This window comes from Microplitis demolitor, chromosome 3, assembly GCF_026212275.2.
Source record: "Microplitis demolitor isolate Queensland-Clemson2020A chromosome 3, iyMicDemo2.1a, whole genome shotgun sequence".
Classification (NCBI taxonomy): Eukaryota; Metazoa; Arthropoda; class Insecta; order Hymenoptera; family Braconidae; genus Microplitis; species Microplitis demolitor.
In genome coordinates, this window is record NC_068547.1 from 7,383,948 (window position 1) to 7,402,862 (window position 18,915).

An 18,915-nucleotide genomic window follows, 5' to 3' on the forward strand; every position below is an offset into this window, starting at 1 on the left:
TAAAAAGTTTATTTTTTACTTCTAAATTGAGCAAAAATTAATCGAAATTTTTTTCTGAGGAAGTTTCTGGCAAACCTTGGCTGTATAATACTTTCCTTTAAGCTGGGTTCAGAATACGGCAGTAGCTTGAATGTAACTTGCCAGAAAAATTTGTCGTCAATTTCAAGTGAAACTTTCAATCAACTTAACGTCATTGTCTGGCAGTAACACTTGCAGTCAAATTGAATTCAAGTTTACAGACAATTTGCTGTCAACTTAAAGGTAACTGCTTGTCCAACACTTTTCTTCAAGTTATCTTTAAAATGCGGCAGTAGCTTGTAAATAACTTACGATTAGGGTGATTATAAGGGAACTTTTTTCTAGTCAACTTTTGAAGTGAATTGGCATTCTAATTTGGGCAGTAAATTCATGTCAAATTTAATAGCAAGTTGACGAAAAACTGTCGTGAAAAATGGAAAAGTCCGAAGTTAACCGAAATTTGATAAAAAGTTCAACGAAACTTTTATAAATAAACTTTTGCTAAAGCAAACTGTGCTATATAAGGTGTGCTATTAGGGAATTCGCAATCAAAGCGGGTATTGGGATATATAGTAACATCGTATTATGTGCCATCTAGTTAATGTCACAGAAATGCTATCAAAGTTAATATTAGTAAATGAATCTTCAAAATTCAATATTAACTTTACATGAAATATAATAATTTTGAAATCAACAATTTCAAAATTGATATTTCTTATAAAATTGTATGTGCTAATGCATTGTTAACTTTGCATTTTTTAATAAGCCGAATCTAACCATAGTGAGAACTTTAACCTAGTTTTTTTTGTTCAGAATGAATGCATCAGATGGAAATGTAACGTATTTAACAGTTAAAAATTTTGAGACTACTATTTATTCCATTTTACTATTATAGGATAGTGGTATTTATACATTTAATGCAGTCCGCAATTCATTTTCAATGCAGTCTATCAAGGATGATAAAAGTAAATGTAATATGAGGGACTCAGAACAAGTTTTAGACCCCAGTATTGACTCAATAAATTATTTAGATCGACATCATAATGAAAAAATGATCGATTTCGAAGAGAAGAATGCGTATTATCAATATATCAATGGTAATTAAATTATTTTTAAGATCTTATTGAAATAAACAATTTAACACAAATGTTTTACATTTATTTTAGAATCTAGATCAAGTGTCTCTTCATCGTGTGAAAGGAATTCTACAAGTGAAAGTAGTGATTTTATTAAATCAAATAACCCTATAGATTTTGTAAACGATGGAAATGATGATAGTAGAGATATATTACAAAATTACAAAGTCAATTTCTTATTGAATGGAAAGAAGCTATTGAAAAACATTAATTCGCTTGATGATTTGACGAATAAAACGTCAAGAACAGTAACAACACTAGAAGAAAAACCTGTTAAACCAGTAAAAAATATAGATGATTTGAAAAAAGTACTCTCCAGAGTAAAGGTTGTGACAGGTGAAATCAGTAGTTGCGATGAAGTAAATACAGGTAATTTTTCAAATAAAATACTAAATGAAAATAAAACACCGCTATCAGCACATTCTAAATTTCAATTAGAAAATTATTGTCGTACATGTGCTGGATTAAAAATACCTTTGGTAGATATATTCGGAGAAAAAGGTATTCAAATGAGATTAAATCAACAAATGAGACATTTAGAGCATATAAGTAAAGATGATAGTTTATCTACACAAATTTGTATGGATTGCATTTGCGATTTAAAAATGAGTTACAAGTTTTTTATGCAAATAAAAAAAGCTGAAGTAAAATTAAAATCAATTCGTGCGTCTTTAAATTCAGTGTCTGCGCGCCAAGCAGACTTGAAGTCAGATGAATTGATAAATTCCAAAAAGTCTCAAGAACGAGAAGAAATCATTAAGTGCCCAATACAAATTAATAAGCGAGAATCGTCACGTATCATAATTAGTTCGAGTGATGAATCTACTAATAACCACTGTGCAAATTCAATAGATAATTTAATGGAACATAAAGAAAAAAACAAGTATAATGAAAATGATTTTATTGAAAAATTCGATCTCGATAATTCTATACTTTCAACAGAAACATGTGATAAGTCACATTTTGACATGGAAATAGACACTAATTTAGATAACGTACTACAAGAAAATCGTGCTGATATGTATAGTAAAGAAACGGCTTTTCCAATAAAAGATGAATTATGCGAAAAGAATAATGAAGAATCAAAAGATATAACAGATAAATCGATTTATCAGTACAATTCAGAACTTAAAACTTATATAAAGTTAGAATCTGATAAATCAGTAGTATCTAATATGTTAATTCAACCGAATCCAGATATCCTTGAATCTGAAAATGATGCATTGTCGAAAGAAAAAAATTTGTTAAAAAAAAACATTTCATTAGATGCATTAAACAATGTAGCATTGTCAGGGAAAGAATCAAAGATTGACCAATTCGATACCGTGATTGCACCCCCAGCGGAAGAAGAAGGTATAATGTATGTTACTGTAAAAGGTTCTAAACCAAATGAATTACTTTTGGTTAAAGTTAAAAAAATGCATAAAAATGGCGACAGAAAAGGAGGAAACCATTTAAATAAAAACATGGCTGATGTGAAATTTGCGGAAAAGTTTTCAAAAACTCTTTCATACAAAGATATATATAATAATCGTACAAAAGAAATAGAAAATCGAGGGGCGATAATTGAAGAACAAATTGAGGAATACAAAAAAAAACGTGAAAAGTTTCTTGGTGTTGTTAGCTGCAGTAATAATAATGCAATTAGTACAGGAAATGTAAATAATTCTATAAATATAAATAGCTTTGACAGGGAAGAAAGTTCTTCTGACAAAATTCAAAGGTCAATTTTAATAGAATCTATAGATTCTAACAAGACTAATGATAAGTTAATGGATGATAAAGAAGTTGAAGAATTACATTTTTTGGATACTGATCAAAATAAAAATACCAATGAAGTGAAACGTGAAAATACGCAAGAATATTTGACGACATTAGTAAATGTTAACCAAAAATGCGAAATGAGTAATTCTAAAAACCAGCCGTTGAAGAAAGAATTGACTGATTCAATTGAAAAAGGAAGTATTGATAAATTACATCGAATTTTAGGAGAAAATGAAAAAAATTTACTAGAATTTCAGGAATATCTAAAACAGCGGAAGATTGTAATTGCACGATTAAACGATGAAGATATTATATCGTTATATGAAGATCGTCATGCTACAATACAAAAAAAATTTCCAAATTTAATTTATGACAATCTTTTTCTGAACTTTACTAATGAAGACAATTTTTTAGATTGTGATTATTGTCCGGACATTTTTTTTTCTCAAGAAAGTTTAGAAGAACATCTTAAAACTCATGACTTTAAAATTTTGTTTTTTTGCGATGATTGTGGATCTGAATTTTCAACTAATAAAGCTAAACGAGCACATAGTATAGTATGTGTGAAGAAATTAATTTGTAAATATTGCGATTTCGTGTCAGAATCGAAGGGAAAAAAACGTCAACATGAACAAAAGCACTGTGATGCTATTTATGGTCAACTATGTGACATGTGTGGGGAAAAATTTAAACATCAAGGTACTTTAGATCAACATATTAAAACCCAACATATGAGCTGGGAAAAAATTTTTCAATGCCCTAAATGTCCCAAAAAATTTGCTTTTAAACAAAAATTAAGCTTTCATGTAAAATCAGTTCATACAACACTAAGAGCTTATTTATGCGAAGACTGTGGAGCTGATTTTAAAAATCCAGCATCTCTAAGACATCATCGCATTCGAAAACATCAGCCTTCGAGTAATAAACGCGAGTGTCAAGTTTGTCATAAAATTGTTCCATTTTACAGTCTTTCAAAACATATGTACACTCATAAAGCATATACAATTAAGTGTCCTCATTGCGATAAAATGTTTAAAAATTCGTCAACATTGAAACAACATCTACGGATTCATGAAGATCAACGACCGTATCGTTGCGAAAATTGTGGTGCTGGATTTAATCGACGAGATGGTTTAAGATTGCATATGCGGGTCCATCTAAAATCTAATAGTCGAGCTCTTAGAGAATGCTCTTGTCAGATATGCTCAGAAAAATTTCCTAATCATTCAATGCTCGTTATCCATCGAAATCGTGTTCATAAAGATGGTAAACAATATACGTGTCATATATGTAATCGTTCGATGCTTTCTTCCAGATCATTAGAGTGGCATATGTCTCACATTCACAATCAAGTACCACCAGGTATTTCAAGAGATCAAGTTGAACCTTCGCTTGAGAAAAAAAGAGTATTATGCAACCATTGTAATAAAACATTTAAGACCGAAATGATTTTGAGAACTCATATTAAAAATACACATATGGAAAAAAATCCTGTCAAATGTTTAGACTGTGATTTAATGTTCACATCAGAAGTAAGACTGAAACACCATATGATGATTGCTCATAATCGATATGAAGGTACACTTACTTGTCCTCATTGCCCAAAACGTTTTGTTAACCAGTTGAGGCTCAAAACTCATATGATATCACATTCAGAAGATAGACCTTACACTTGTGAAATTTGTGGTTTTAATTTGAAAACCAAAATTCAATTAATAAAACATCATCAAAATAAACATAGTGATGAACGGCCACTTCAATGCCGATTCTGTCCATGGAGATGTAAACAAGTTAGTGCATTGGTTTGTCATGAAAGAACACATACAAATGAACGACCGTATTCTTGCATAGTTTGCAAACAACGTTTTAAATATCTCGGAGATAAAAATAAACACCAGAGAAGACATGAAAGTCTCGGAGGTGCAGGATTCAAACGCATTGTTGCCGGAAGAAATATTAAACAGTCAAAAAATCAGGAAGGAGAAACTTCAGGTTCAGATCAAGAACAAGTAGAACCAGAGGACGAATATGAAACTACTGTAGATGATGAACAACAATTTGGCGAGGAAATTGGACATGAAGGAGATCAGCAAATAATCAAGTTTGAAGCAGTAGAAGTTGATGAAGAGTATGAGCAAGTTTATGAGCAAGAATATGATGAAATTTCGGAAATAGCCTCTGATTCTGCTGATGTAATAATGAGTATCGAAAATACATCAGTTTATACTGAAGAAGTATCTGCTGAAAACATTGAGCATGAAGACATAACTGATCAAATGTTACAACCTGGGACGATAGTTCACTTACGACAGAAAGATGAAAATGGAAAAATTCAAGTTATTCCTGTCATGTTATCTCTGCCTGATTTAACCGAATCAGGCACTGAAGTTGATTTAGCAACTGCATCAATAATGTACAATAGCTAAATTATTTGAAATGGTGAATGATATTTTATTAATTAACTATCGATAGTTATTTTATTTCACTACACTTTTCTTTTCAGCTTCAAGGTATTACTATGTGTAGATAGTAATTAAATTATTCATATTATAATCGAAGCTAATTTTTAAGAAATAAAGCAATCTAATGAATATTTTTATCTAACTTATACTTAAAAGTTAAGCCTATATAGTATATAGTAGAATTAGCTACAAATTTAACTTTAACAAACAAAATCATAACACAAAGATATAAAATTGATTAACTTAATGAAATGAGTTAATTTTATTTATTACCAGCTCACATTTGATAAATGGTTACTTGAAATTACATTCGTATAGAAGTTAAGGACAAATGTTTCAAATTTAATGGTTTTTTGATAAACTAATGAAAATTTTCTTTAAATCTCTAAAAAAAAATATTTTAAGAAAATAATAAGAGTAAAAATGTGTTCTATTTTTGTGGCAGTGACGAAATTTGTAATCTGTATTTAAAAAATACTGAAGTAATAAATATTTTTAATAATAAAATTTTAGTTTAGGCAAATCGTAAAACTATATTTTTTTTAATCTAAAAAACAGTTGACCCTACAGGTCTCCAAACTTTCACAAATTTTTCAGCCAAATGCGATTTGAAGGTTAGCATTACATTAAAATTTGGTTGAAATGAGAATTAGAGCTTTATGAACGTCTTGTAAGATGACAATTTTCTAAATTTGTTGGTCAAAGTTATAAACGAAGATGTGAACTCGACAAGTTAAAATTTGTGTAAACAAATTTTGATAAAACACCATATGCTTTTTAGGTATATTTCTTTGAGAAGTATAACATTTGTAGAAGGATCTCGTGTCGTAATTATCAAAGAATTTTACTGTTATATATTTTATTGTGCCGAGAAATATCGAAACATGCCATCAGTTAAAAAGTTTAAATATGTACGTGTGTGTGCGTAATGTGAAACCTGCCACGCCAAATGAGTTGCGACTAGGGTTTTTGTTGAATTATATGAGATCTTAAAAATTTTATAATGGCATTCCGCCAAATGTTAAACCCTTAATTTAGCTTTATAATTTTTTGATTAAATAATTAATAAAATTATATCAATTTTTTCAAAATTACTTCTTTATTTCAAAAATTTTCATATTTTCAAGTTTATAACTTTCCACCAATAGACATCTAAAATTAAAAAATATATTTTTAAAATTTTATCCAGTAAAAAAAAATTTACATCAACAATTAGATTACTCAACTTTTCCTGCCTATAGAAATTAAATTATAATAAATACTTTTTAAAAAATTTTAGAAGTCGAAAATTTCAAACAAAAATATTAATTTATTTGAATTCTCCCGCTCACAACAACAATAAGTTTCCGGTAAACCTTGGCTGGATAATACTTGCGTGCAATCTGATGCAAATCTACTGTCGTCGTTTGAATGTAATTTGACAGAAAAATTTGTCGTCAATTTAAAGTGAATCTTTTAATCAACTTAACATCATTGAAAGTCACACTTGGACTCACCCTGATTTATCTTGAAATTACCTAAAATTTGCTGTCGACAATTTGACAGCAAAGGTTGGAGAGATAAATTTTCGTTTAATTTTTGCTTAATTTAGAGTTAACTTTTTACGAGAAAGAAAAAGTCAGCAATGTTAATTTTTATTACTATTTCAGAAAGTAAACAATTTTAAACATAAAATTGTCTACAATTTTACGGCAAAAAAAATTTTCTACAATTTTGAAAGTCAAATTAACCATAATTTGAAATAAAAACTTGCCCAAAAATTGACAATTTTTTTCTAGTCAACTTTTGAAGTAAATTTGCATTCTAAGTCGGACAGTATATTTACGTCAAGTTGTGTAGCAAGCATACGTATTGTCGTCAAAAACGGAAAGGTCCGAAATTGACGGGCATTTGACGGAAACTTCAAGGAAACTTTTGTAAAGTAAACTTTTTCTATAGCAAACTGTGCTATTAAGGTAGATGACGAAGCCGGATTCTTGGGTAGTTCACCGTAGGCTGTGCTGCTCTTCAACTCTTGCTGACATTTTTCTGTCAACTTTAAGTCACAGATTTCATCTAACTTCAATAATTTACTCGACGTCAATTTGCAATCATAGTAGCTGTCGGGAAATTTAATAGAAAAATGATCAAACACTTTAATAGTACCAATTTAACTTTCAACGTAGCAATTGGACTTGACTGAAAAGTGCGGCCATCAAGAGATATTAAATTGTCAGCAACAGTTGAAAGTACAATCTACGGTGAACTTTACGTCGTTTTGCTGCACTGTATGTCACCGCACTCATTCCTAATTAATAAATTGAGTCATAACAGTTGACGTATATTTGCCGTCAATTTTGATTAGGATGATCTTAGCAAATTTAACTTCAATTTGTTAAGAATGTACTACCGACCATCCAAACTTTATACTAGTAAATATCTCTAGATAGACCAACCACTACAAAAACAAATCTTTACCAGGCATTGATTACAACAGATAATAAGTAAAAAAAAGCTCTCATACCTAGATTTCTTTAGGTTTTGTTTAATAAAAGTAGATTGGTAAACCGGTGATTTAATAGGTTAACTGCCTTTTGACATTGTCAGAATTGTATATTTTTTTATCATTCAATCGCAACCGTGTTTACAAGGCTCACTTTAAAGGTATATCGTTACTTTTTAGTAAGTATAAACTTTCACTATAGCTCTCCTTGTCAATTGTTATTAGCATGAGTATTTGAAGGGCAAAGCGCGAGGCAAATTTGTCGTTTCTGTATTTAATTGTAGTTATCGTGAGTGTACAGTTTTCTCAACATAATGTATTTTTTTCCCTCACGTTTTGTAATTTTTTTTTTTTGATGGTTATCTATAATAGTTGAGACTTAATTGTACTGTTAATTATTCGTGGGTAAATGGAGGTTTTCTTATCTCCGGAGACATTATCGAGGATTTAAATGTGGTGCTTAGTAACTAACCAACTAAAACGGCACAGATGATTATTATCATTACCCTTTTGTGTTTTGAGGACATCATGCAAGTTTTTTAAATTAGTGTAAATACATTTGACAACAAAATCTATCTGTAATTACAGTTGATTGAGTTTTAAATTATTATTATTATTGTTGTTGTTGTTGCTGCCATTATTATTATTATTATTACCATTATTATTATTCTCTGGTTAAGAAAAATGATTTGGGATAATTCAAAACAATTTGAATCGACTAATATATAGATATACACTTAACATTGAGCAAATCATTTTTCTTAATCAGGGTTATGATTATTATTATTGTTATTATTATTTTTGGCAAGTACTGAGGAGGGGGGGGGGTCTCAAACGTAATGACAAATTGAAAAAAATGTGTTATCTGCAAAAAAGTGTGCAGCTATCAAACAAAAAAAATACGATTTGCAGCGCGACCGTGTAAACAAACAGTTCTAATATGAAAATTGGACCAGATTGTGTCACCTTATTTTTTGTTTGGGAGGAGTTGAATTACAGAAACTGTACCTAATTTTTTATCTCAACATTTGAAACTTTTTGAAAGTCAAAACCGCAAGTTTATGAACCATTAATGTCTAATTAGCCATAACAATGACAATTACTATTATTTTTTTTATGTCGGTTGATGGCTCCATTTTTAAAATTGTTATTGCAAAAAAAAGTTTTCTTTGGTTTTAATTTTTTACTTCGGGAAAAAAACTATTGGCAAAGAATAATGTACTGTTTTTGAGTACCTTGAAGACTGTACTCGAAAACATTGTCAACATTTGCACGCCTCATATTTTAAGCTCTTCAAGTTTGACAATTTTTTTAAGGTAGTTGCATTGATTAATTTAATCTAGGATTTTTATAAAAATTCACCTGATTGTTCTTTGATTGACTACAGATCACGTGAGACAAATCTGAGTATCATTGACCACTCCAATTTTATGAAAAACGATTCCAAAATAATAAATTTTTACCCCGGGCTTTTATGGAGAATAGCGATTTATGGGCAATTTTTTAAAAATAAAATCAAAACGCAATGTAGGATCTTTCTAAAATGTTGTATGTTATCAAAACTGAAATTATAAACTACCATAAAAAAAAAAAAAATGAAAATCATTGACCTCGTCGTTTCTGAAATAAAATTTATCAAACTTTGAAAGTTTTTAAAAATTTTAAAGATGTACCAAAACAGTAGTGCGATGTGGCAACAGCGCTTATATTATAGCCAGATAGGCACAGGAAAATACAAATCGGCACATAATAAAAAAAATATAACCAATAAATAAAACTAATTAATTATTCTACTAAAAAAAAAAAAAAAAAAAAAAAAAAAAAATAATTAATTAATCAATAAAGTTAAATTTTTGTATATTTATGAAAGGAAAACGTTTTATAAATATGTTTTTAAACAAAATAAAAATAATTAAAAATTTATTTTTTATTCATCCTAGAAATAAATAAATTGGTCGACATACAAATGCCCTTACTTGAACATTTTGTTTCCCTTAATAAAAGAAACGATTTAAAACCATTAGAAAAAAAAATCGCGTGACCATGACAAGTCGGTTATCAAGAACAACCTCTTCGCTTCGCGTTCGAGGCGTGCAATTTGTAATACTTTTTAATAATTTAAATACTCTTGAATCGCCCTTCTTATGGACATTTAACATTGCAAATCGTTTCAAATTGTTTCTTTTAATCAGGGTTGATAATTTTTCAGCGTTTATTATAAATTAAATAGAAAAATAATAAAATATATTAATTAATAATAAGTAAACTTTCTAACATTACTAATAATTTAATACTAAAGAGCTCACCCTGATTAAAAATACTCATTGAAAAGTATTGAAAAAGATAAGAGTTGAATACTTTTGAATACTTTCTATACCATAAGGTTTTCATCTGGACATAAAATTAATACTTTTTAATTATATTGAATCCAAAAATAATATAAGAATTTCTAAACTTCCGAGTATACTCGGGAAAATTAAAATTTATAATTAAATAATTAGAAAAAAATAAATAACCAATAAAAAACAATATATGAATTATCAAATGTTTCGATTAAAGTGAAATTCAAGTACACGGAGAGAAAATTACGGTAACCGTTCTTAGTACGTTTATGAAATATCATCTCATACCCTTATGGTAATGATTACTTGGAATTATGGGAGATAGGCCCATACTTTCTGGGAAAAATTCCCATAAGTATAGGAACAAATCCCATTATTATGGTAACAGTTCCCATATCGCATGTGAAAGAATTATGGTAATGATTACCATATTATGGTAATGGTTATCATATATTATGGTAATGGTTACCATATATTATGGTAATCGTTAACATGCATTATGGTAACCGTTACCATATATTATAGTAATCATTACCATCCCTGATAGCCAGAGTTTCTGATCAGAAAGTTGGTGTACATGAGTTGCTATCAACTTGACGACAAGTTGTCGACAACTTTGAGCTTGTGTAACTGTTGCCGACAAGTTGCTCAGAAACTTGGCGACAATCAACTGCCGCAATCTGTCACCAAGTTTCTGAGCATCTTGTCGACAACAGTTACACGAGCTGAAAGTTGTCGACAAGTTTTTTGGAAAATTTCCGTCAACTTATGGAAATGCCAACTTCTGCGGCCAACTTGGCTATCAGGGATATTATGGTAATGGTTACCTTAATATCATGGTAATGATTACTATAATATTATGGTAACCATTAACCAAAAAAATTCAAATGAATTGACAGTTTTCAATCTTTCTGAATACTTTTCAATGACAAAATAATTTCACATTTCCGGTTACGTGTGAGATTGAAAAAAATTCAAATGAATTGACATTTTTGAATCTTTTTGAATCCCTCTCAATACCAAAATAGTTCGATATTTCGGATCGGTGTTGGATTGAAAAGAATTAAAATTGATTGACATTTTTCAATTTTTTTGAATCCTTCTCAATACCAAAATACAGTCGGACCTCATTATAAGACTATTAGCTCCTCTCTCAAACTATCGCGATACCTTGTTTATAAAAAAGACAGAATGATAGTCTTATAACGAGGTTCGACTGTAGTTTCATATTTTCAACTATGACTTGAGTCGAAATAAATTAATATGAATTCACATTTTCGAATCTTTCTGAATCTTTTTCTAGAAGCTATTCAAGGTCAAAATTTGATTCATAGTAAAACTATCAGAGATTCATCGTAAAATGTTATAGGACCTTTATTGGATCAAGATAATTTAAAGAAAATAGAATGATCTACTAAAAATGTCCTATAATATTTTACGATGTCTGATAGTTTCGCCGAAAAAGTTGAATAGTCGTAAAATTTACTCTGAATCAAACTTTTTAAAAATAAATGTAGTCGATTTTTCTGATACTGCCTAATATATATTTATGATTGATTCCTCCCAGGAGTAGTAGTGATAATTTTAATATTATGGGCAACGTACTTAATATCATTTCTATTGTTACGATTGTTTTGATAACTGTGTTTTTTAAATTTTCAGATACCATTCTACAACCAGTAAGCAAACTTAAATATGGCTGAAGCCGTAGTAGACGGAACTTCAATATCTCGATTTTTTTGCCACAAATGCAGTATCGAAATCGAATGTTTATTACCTGTAAGTATGTTTCATTAAGAATGGAGATTCTCTATTCATTTAATTTTTCTTCTATAAACTTTTTATACTCAGCTGTTAATCATGTTAATATTATCGATCAGTCTTTTTGGAAGACTATAAATATTACCACTGTTTGCATTCTATTTTAATATATAACGAGTGAATGCATGTTATTTTCCTAAATTTTCCCGTAAAAATATAAATAATATTAAAAAAATGAAGAAATAATTGGTTTAGTTTATAACTTTAAAACCATTTTTTGAAGCTATAAAATTCTTTACAAAAAGATCTAAGGCTCCATTTTTGGAACAATGATGCTAGAACTTCGCAGGTAAACTCCCGTGTATAGGTAAAAGACAATACATGACGAGTGATAGTCCTTGGGAAATGGAAAATTGTAATAGTGTATTTCTTAATATCAATATTAAGAGCTTGAACTTAGCATTTCTTTTTACTATTCCGAACGGTTATTGCGGTTGTTTCTCACTAAAGGAATAATTGAGTCTTTTGAATTAGTTACATATCTCTATGACTTTTTTTCTTGATTTATTGAATATAGTAAATAAAAGATACAATATATTTTTATAGGATTATACATGTCCTAATTGTGCCAGTGGTTTCATTGAAAAGCTCGAAAATGCAGAAGATCGTGACGTTAATATGGAGATGAATTCTGAGGACTTCAATGATATTGATTTTGATGTGAGTAATACAATATTAAATAGTTTAGAATAAGAAAACTACGTTTGCATAAGAATGCTTAATATATTTTGTTATTTTGTATAAATTTATATTTTATACTGAAATAATTATAAGTATTGTGACGAACGATTTTCATTCACAATGTAACTAGGACACTCATTTTTTTGTCAAACTGTGTCAAATGCTGCATCAGACGTCGAAATCGGTGCTTAGTTTAATAGGTATCGATGACAGTAGATTCAGAAAATAACTATTTTCTAGTAATCTTTCGAATTACTTTTGGTTTTTAGATTTTCGTAGTTTAAGGGCGCTCGAAAAAAGCGGGAAGTTTTGAAGCTGACCCGTAAAGTCAACAGTTTTCCAGATTTTGTTTACTGGGCTTTTAAAAACAATTGCTATCGCGTTCTGTGATAAAACTAGTAGTTTCACCGAAAAAAGGCAATTATAGGGAAATCTGTTATAAATTCAAATTTGTCCTGAAATAACTTTTAAAGAATCAGATCTCTAAAGTTTCGAATTGAAGGCTCCTATTTGAACAGGATATTTTCCTTTACATATCCAACCGTTTTTAGTTAAAGTCTAGTGAAATAAGAATTTTCAGTTTTTTTTCCGAGCACTTCAATATTTATCTATTAGCTCTAATGAATTCTAATGTTTCAAATATCTACAGCAAATATACATGGATTTACCAGAGATGATTCCACCATCACAACTGCATGATTCTACCGGTGACGGAAATACTCGAAGAGATCGGAGACGACGAGATGTTCTTTTCAATAGGTCTGTAAAATTTTGACTATATTGCTAAGTATTTATAGTACCGAGTATATTTGTTAAGGGTACTTTTGAATGTTTATAATTGAAACTTTAGATTTGCTATATTTTTGTGAAAATCTCTTAGAAACTCAATTATAGTATAAACAGTTGATTTATTAACAGGCGGACTGAAGCAGTTTCGCTTCCGTTACACTATCTTCATCCAAAGCATTCAGTAACCCCTCAGTAAAGTAGTTTTATTTAATAAATTAATCAGATTAAATTATTAATTTTGCAGGCATGGTCATTCTCGTCATAGACGACGGACAATGACTCACGAAAACCTCCTTCAAGAATTTCTTTTGAACTTGACTGGAGTTAATATTCAACGACCCATGGGTGCAGGACGACAGGCGCCAGTGTGAGTATTCAAACGATTGAAATTACTTATTCATTAAGGGAATTGAAAACAAACTTCTTCTATTTTCATACAGCGCAAATTTTTTATCAACTGATTATTAAAGATACAAATGGGTAACATAGAGTCTTATGTCAGAATTTCCATTACAAATTCCGTATTACCAATACAAGCTCCGTAAAAATACCGTAATAAAATTTCACTACTACACCGTATAAATTCAGCAAAACTATTTGCTATCGACTACATCTATACTCTTTTAATACAGTGATTAAACTGTATTATGAAAACCGCGAGGGTTACTTTAAACCAGATATTACGAAGGATTCCGAATAGTAGATATTATAAATTACTTTAGACTTAAATCTGCTACTAAAATCCATTAATAGTTCCATCAATCTACCCAACCATTTAATATCATCTTCAATTAAAACAAAGAAATATTATTTTCTATAAGAGGAATTGCATTAATAAAAATAAATTATAATTATGTTAAAAAATTTCAATGTGTTGCTAGTTATTTTTCTGCCGATGATAGTTTGAGTTAACATTTTATTTATTGAATGTTTTAGATTTTTTTTGGGAAACCCTGGTGATTACGTTTGGGGAAGAGATGGATTGGATACTATTGTTACTGAGTTATTGAATCAATTAGATGGAAGTGGTCCTCCACCGTTGTCACGTAGCCAAATTGACGAAATTCCCACTACATCGATAATTCAATCACATATTGGTAAATATAAATAAATTAATGTTACATTAATGAGCAAATAGAGATATTTTCAAAATACATGCTTGACAAATATTTACCTATAAGAAGCATCAGCCGGTTAATTTTCAAGTCTGTGTATCTGACAGCCGAACAACAGGTGTGGTTTCATTGTTTCTTTTTCTAAAACCCTACTTTGAATTAACTTTTATCGGTTATAAACTCAACAAATGCAAATGTAGAACACCAAATGTCTTTGCCAAATTTCAAGTTTTCGAGTTTCGGAATTTTTAAGTTATTTAGAATTTCTACCTTATTTACTGCATAGAATTATGTTAAAAAATGTTATTTAGATCATATCATTTTGCAATATTTGATGTATTTAATTACACAAAACTTATTTCTATTTAATTCAGAGACCAACAAATATGTCTGTGGCTTTATTAATGTTAGTGAAATATGATTGGAAATGATCGCTATTATTTAAAATCTATAAAAATCTACAAATTATAGATTATAGCGGTAGACCCTGGCTGGCTCGTGGACGTCAACTAACGCCCAGCGTTGAGGGATTACTCTGGTTTAGACGGTGAAAAAAAGAGGCTATTTTCATTAATTTGTTTAGAAAGGAATTGTTATAAACATTTATAAAAAATTTACTCAGGTTTATTTAGGTCGACGTTGATGCGTATTCATGAGCGCAATTTCGAATGTGGTCATCTAGTATTTCAATTTTTTTTAGCGGATTGTAATTTGCCAGGGTAGATACACAAAAACGGGACAAAAATAAGGTTTGAAAATGATTGAAAATAAACAAATGCTTTTGTATTTTTCCTTTATTATACTTAAGTATACTCGTTAAAATTTGTACTCCATCTACATGAATTAGAATATTGCTATAAAAAAGTATATAATGTCTGCATGCTTAACCAAAAACGTCAAGGAGAGAAACCAGTGTAGAGACTTCTTCAGACTTGAATACGTATTTTCAGGAAAAAGTGTTTTAATTAGTCATTCAATGAAACTCACTATTCTACTTTTTCCACTGAAAAGCGCGTTTGATTAGCTATATCATTTGATTAATAACTTGCTACTGTTACGACAGATTGAAAAGTAAATAATAACTTTTCGTCTCAGTATCTCTTCACTTACCTAACCCTTGATTTATATCCTTAACTTAAATAGCGCATACTCTTATGACACAAATACACGAACGCGAGGGTATGCACATTGTTGTCAATTTTATAGAAAGAAGTTCTAAATCCCGCTTTGATTACTTATTATATTTGCCTTACTTCCTCCTACCATACAGAGACAATTATAGTGCGCAACTAAATCATTTTTTTTTTTTTTTTGTTTAAAGACTGTAAACTACAATGTTCAATTTGTTGGGAAGACTTTATTTTATCGGAGTTTGTTCGACAACTACCATGCAAGCATTTATATCATGCGCCTTGTATTGTTCCATGGCTGGAATTGGTATGAATAAACAAAAATTTAATAAAATGATGGTGTAATTTTTTCTCTTATAAAGTATTGATGTAATGATCATTCTTTTTTTTAAGCACGGTACATGTCCAATTTGTCGACAAAATTTGGGTGATGAAAGTACAATCGATGAAAATCAAGATGAAGTCGGGCCGAGTTTAGCAGCACTTTTCCGGTATTATTTACTCTTAACTTTTAATGCTTGAAATAGCTATTTTTGATACATAGGATTAAAACGAGGGATTATGGTATGCTTGTATGGGTGACGCAAGTCTTGGGTTATGACGCATTCTTAACGAGAACAAGTACATACATCTTTTTCGCACGAGTGCAGGGAGTGGAAGATAAATATAGGTGCGAGTTTTTGTTGAGAATGTAATATAACTTAAGACGAGTGTTGGCCCAACAAGTATACCGGATTCACGTTTGAATCATACGTATCGAATAATAGCTTTTATAATGACTGTGTTTAAAGTTCAATTGAGAGAAATTTAAATGATTAAAAAAAAAAATTATTTTACTAAACAATATAAAATTGTACAATGGAATATATGAATGTATTTGAGCAACAACTTATTCACATGTTTTGTTTTTCTATTGATTGTCACATCTATTATTGGTGAATCACATATAATTCAAGATTTAGTAGTTTATTTTTGAGTTACATGTGCGCCGTTCAATAAACAAGATGTACGATACGGGTAAACAGAGAGACCATTTTCTCTATCTCATTCTGTCTAGAGTGGACGATCACTCCCTTATTTGTGAATAATTCCTATAGCAAATTACTCTTCAGACAGTAAAATCTTGCTGAAAAGTGAAACAGCTGATTTTTCGGCATCGCTCTATAGTTTCGTCGAGTTATTGAGAGAAAGACTTATTTAACTGGCGACATACGACACTCGAATATTGAACTTTCAACGCACGATTTATAAAAATACTTTTTAAGGTAATCTAATCATTTTTTTATTTAACAGAGCTGCGAATCAACTTAGTAACCGAAGTTCTACCTCTTCAACAGCACCAAGTAATAATTCAACGAATGGTTCTATGAATGAAATGTAAAATTTCTAAATAGTATAAATAGTGAAAATTTATCTAATTTGTATTAATATGCTTAATGATTCGATATACATACATATAGATATGAATATATAAATATATGCACATATATATGTAAATATGTATATATGTATGTATATATATATGTATTTATATATATATGTCTGTATACATATATATGTTAATATTTAATTTCCATATCAACCTCATACGTAATATTTGTATTATGAACCTAATACCCAATAACTAATGAGGTAACTCACTAATGTAATATGCCCATAATAAATAAATTATCCGGATTTAAACCGTTCAAATAAGTTAATCAGCATTAAATCTAGTTTAATATTGACAGAGAAGTTCTGTTTTATTATAATTATAATAGTAATGATAATAATAATCATAGTGATAGTAATAGTAATAGTTTTTTTTTAACTTTCCGCTAAGAAAATTGCAAATTTTAAAAAAAAAGGAAGTTATTGGTTTCGGTCCGACTTTTGAAAATCGACTTTTCATCATATGTCGACGTTTTGAGGTCTAGGGAGTTGATCTGACTATTCCCTGATGGACGCTCGCGCGCGCGCGCGCGTGTGTGTGTGTGTGTGTGATTTTTTTTTTGTCCAACGATATCTTTGGAACGAAACAACCGATTCGAACGTACTTGATGGCAATCGAAAAGGCTCACCAAAACTTAGAATTGATTAGATTTTGGGGTAAATCAGTCATGTAGTTTACGAGTTATACGAAGAATAAAAATAAAAATTTTTTTTTTGTTTTTGGTTTTTTGCACATAACTTATGAACCACTTACCTGATTTGCTTCAAAATGTAAATAGTTTTAAGTTTTGTTGAGCCCTTTCGATTGCCACCAAGAACGTTCAAACCGGTTCATTCCATCCAAAGATATCGTAGGACAAAAATTATAATTTTTCAGTGAAGGTATATTTTACCGACCTAACAAATTTTTGAGCTTGAAGAACTCAAAGATTCACACGTAATAATGTTTCCGAGCTCCCTTAGCTCGAAAACAGCGGGAAGTTTTGGGGCAGGCCAACAGGGTTAAGCGGTTTTCAGATTTTTTTTTGTGAGATGGGTTCAAAGTCTTCAAAAGACATCGAGATGTTGGTCCAAAATCTTTACTACTAATTGATTCATGGACTGGACATTGTCCTGAAGTTGTACAAAGTGTTAAACCAGTAAATGTTGAAGTAATCCCTGGCTAAAAATACTGATTGACAAGAATTGAGAAGCGGTCACTCCATGCAAACTGTATGTCTATATATACAAACAAAAGATTTGAAATTATTAAAAAAATTCGAATTTCATCATTTTTAATTCTTTTCAATCAATATTTTTAAATATGGATGATCATACCCAAAAGTACATCTGGACAAATTCAACCGCCCGATGTTTTCGGATTCCGAGTATGGAAAAACATAACAAAGAACATAACAAAGAAATTCATTTTGAGCTTTGTTATATAACAAAGAAATTGACTTTGAGCTTACGAAACCTGTCCAATCGGTATGTCTTGTCACCAATGTTTCAGGTTAACGAAAAATTAAGATATCGAAATTTTGGATTATTGGAAGTTTGGGTAATTGGTAGTATTAGTAATTGAAATTACTGGTTATCGGGGTTTTAGGTGTTTGGAAATCTGGGTAATCGGGATTATTAGTAATTGATCATTCAGGTAATAGGGATCTGGGTTATTGGGATCTGTCTTATCGGTTACTTTTCCAATTGGAACCTGTCCAATGGACGTCTTCCCGATTGCTGGTGGTAAGATATTATTTCATTT

General features: G+C 30.0%; 2 protein-coding genes across 9 annotated transcripts; both read left to right on the forward strand.

Annotated features, from left to right (window-relative positions):
- Positions 1–165: 165 nt before the first annotated feature.
- Positions 166–6,353, forward strand: LOC103572648 (uncharacterized). Of its 3 annotated transcripts, none has more exons than XM_008551343.3 (3): positions 166–261; positions 914–1,115; positions 1,185–6,353. In XM_008551343.3, the coding sequence occupies exons 2-3, from the start codon at positions 959–961 to the stop codon at positions 5,342–5,344; spliced, it is 4,317 nt and encodes a 1,438-aa protein (XP_008549565.1). In that variant the 5' UTR covers positions 166–261; positions 914–958; the 3' UTR covers positions 5,345–6,353. The 3 variants fall into 3 exon arrangements, with proteins under 3 accessions (XP_008549565.1, XP_008549563.1, XP_008549564.1); XM_008551341.3 differs by lacking the exon at positions 166–261 and adding an exon at positions 288–853; XM_008551342.2 differs by lacking the exon at positions 166–261 and adding an exon at positions 288–799.
- Positions 6,354–7,794: 1,441 nt separating this feature from the next.
- On the forward strand, positions 7,795–17,440 carry LOC103572647 (E3 ubiquitin-protein ligase Iruka). Of its 6 annotated transcripts, none has more exons than XM_008551336.3 (9): positions 7,795–8,041; positions 11,867–11,983; positions 12,572–12,685; positions 13,356–13,465; positions 13,740–13,862; positions 14,432–14,592; positions 15,932–16,047; positions 16,134–16,231; positions 17,034–17,440. In XM_008551336.3, exons 2-9 carry the CDS (start codon positions 11,900–11,902, stop codon positions 17,119–17,121), a joined length of 894 nt encoding a protein of 297 aa, XP_008549558.1. In that variant the 5' UTR covers positions 7,795–8,041; positions 11,867–11,899; the 3' UTR covers positions 17,122–17,440. The 6 variants fall into 6 exon arrangements, with proteins under 6 accessions (XP_008549558.1, XP_008549557.1, XP_008549556.1 ...); XM_008551335.3 differs by having other exon boundaries at positions 7,795–8,023; XM_008551334.3 differs by lacking the exon at positions 7,795–8,041 and adding an exon at positions 8,061–8,440.
- Positions 17,441–18,915: the final 1,475 nt, after the last annotated feature.

What these genes read in the sequence shown, in the direction of transcription:
- LOC103572648 (XM_008551341.3), top strand. Translation starts at nt 833, where the DNA reads ATGAATGCATCAGATGGAAAT. An exon ending in TGAATGCATCAGATGGAAAT is followed by an intron (nt 854 to 913) that starts GTAACGTATTTA and finishes TTACTATTATAG; the next exon opens with GATAGTGGTATTTATACATT. An exon ending in GTATTATCAATATATCAATG is followed by an intron (nt 1,116 to 1,184) that starts GTAATTAAATTA and finishes CATTTATTTTAG; the next exon opens with AATCTAGATCAAGTGTCTCT.
- LOC103572647 (XM_008551336.3), top strand. Translation starts at nt 11,900, where the DNA reads ATGGCTGAAGCCGTAGTAGACGGAACTTCAATATCTCGATTTTTTTGC. An exon ending in TTGTTCCATGGCTGGAATTG is followed by an intron (nt 16,048 to 16,133) that starts GTATGAATAAAC and finishes CTTTTTTTTAAG; the next exon opens with CACGGTACATGTCCAATTTG. An exon ending in AGTTTAGCAGCACTTTTCCG is followed by an intron (nt 16,232 to 17,033) that starts GTATTATTTACT and finishes TTTATTTAACAG; the next exon opens with AGCTGCGAATCAACTTAGTA.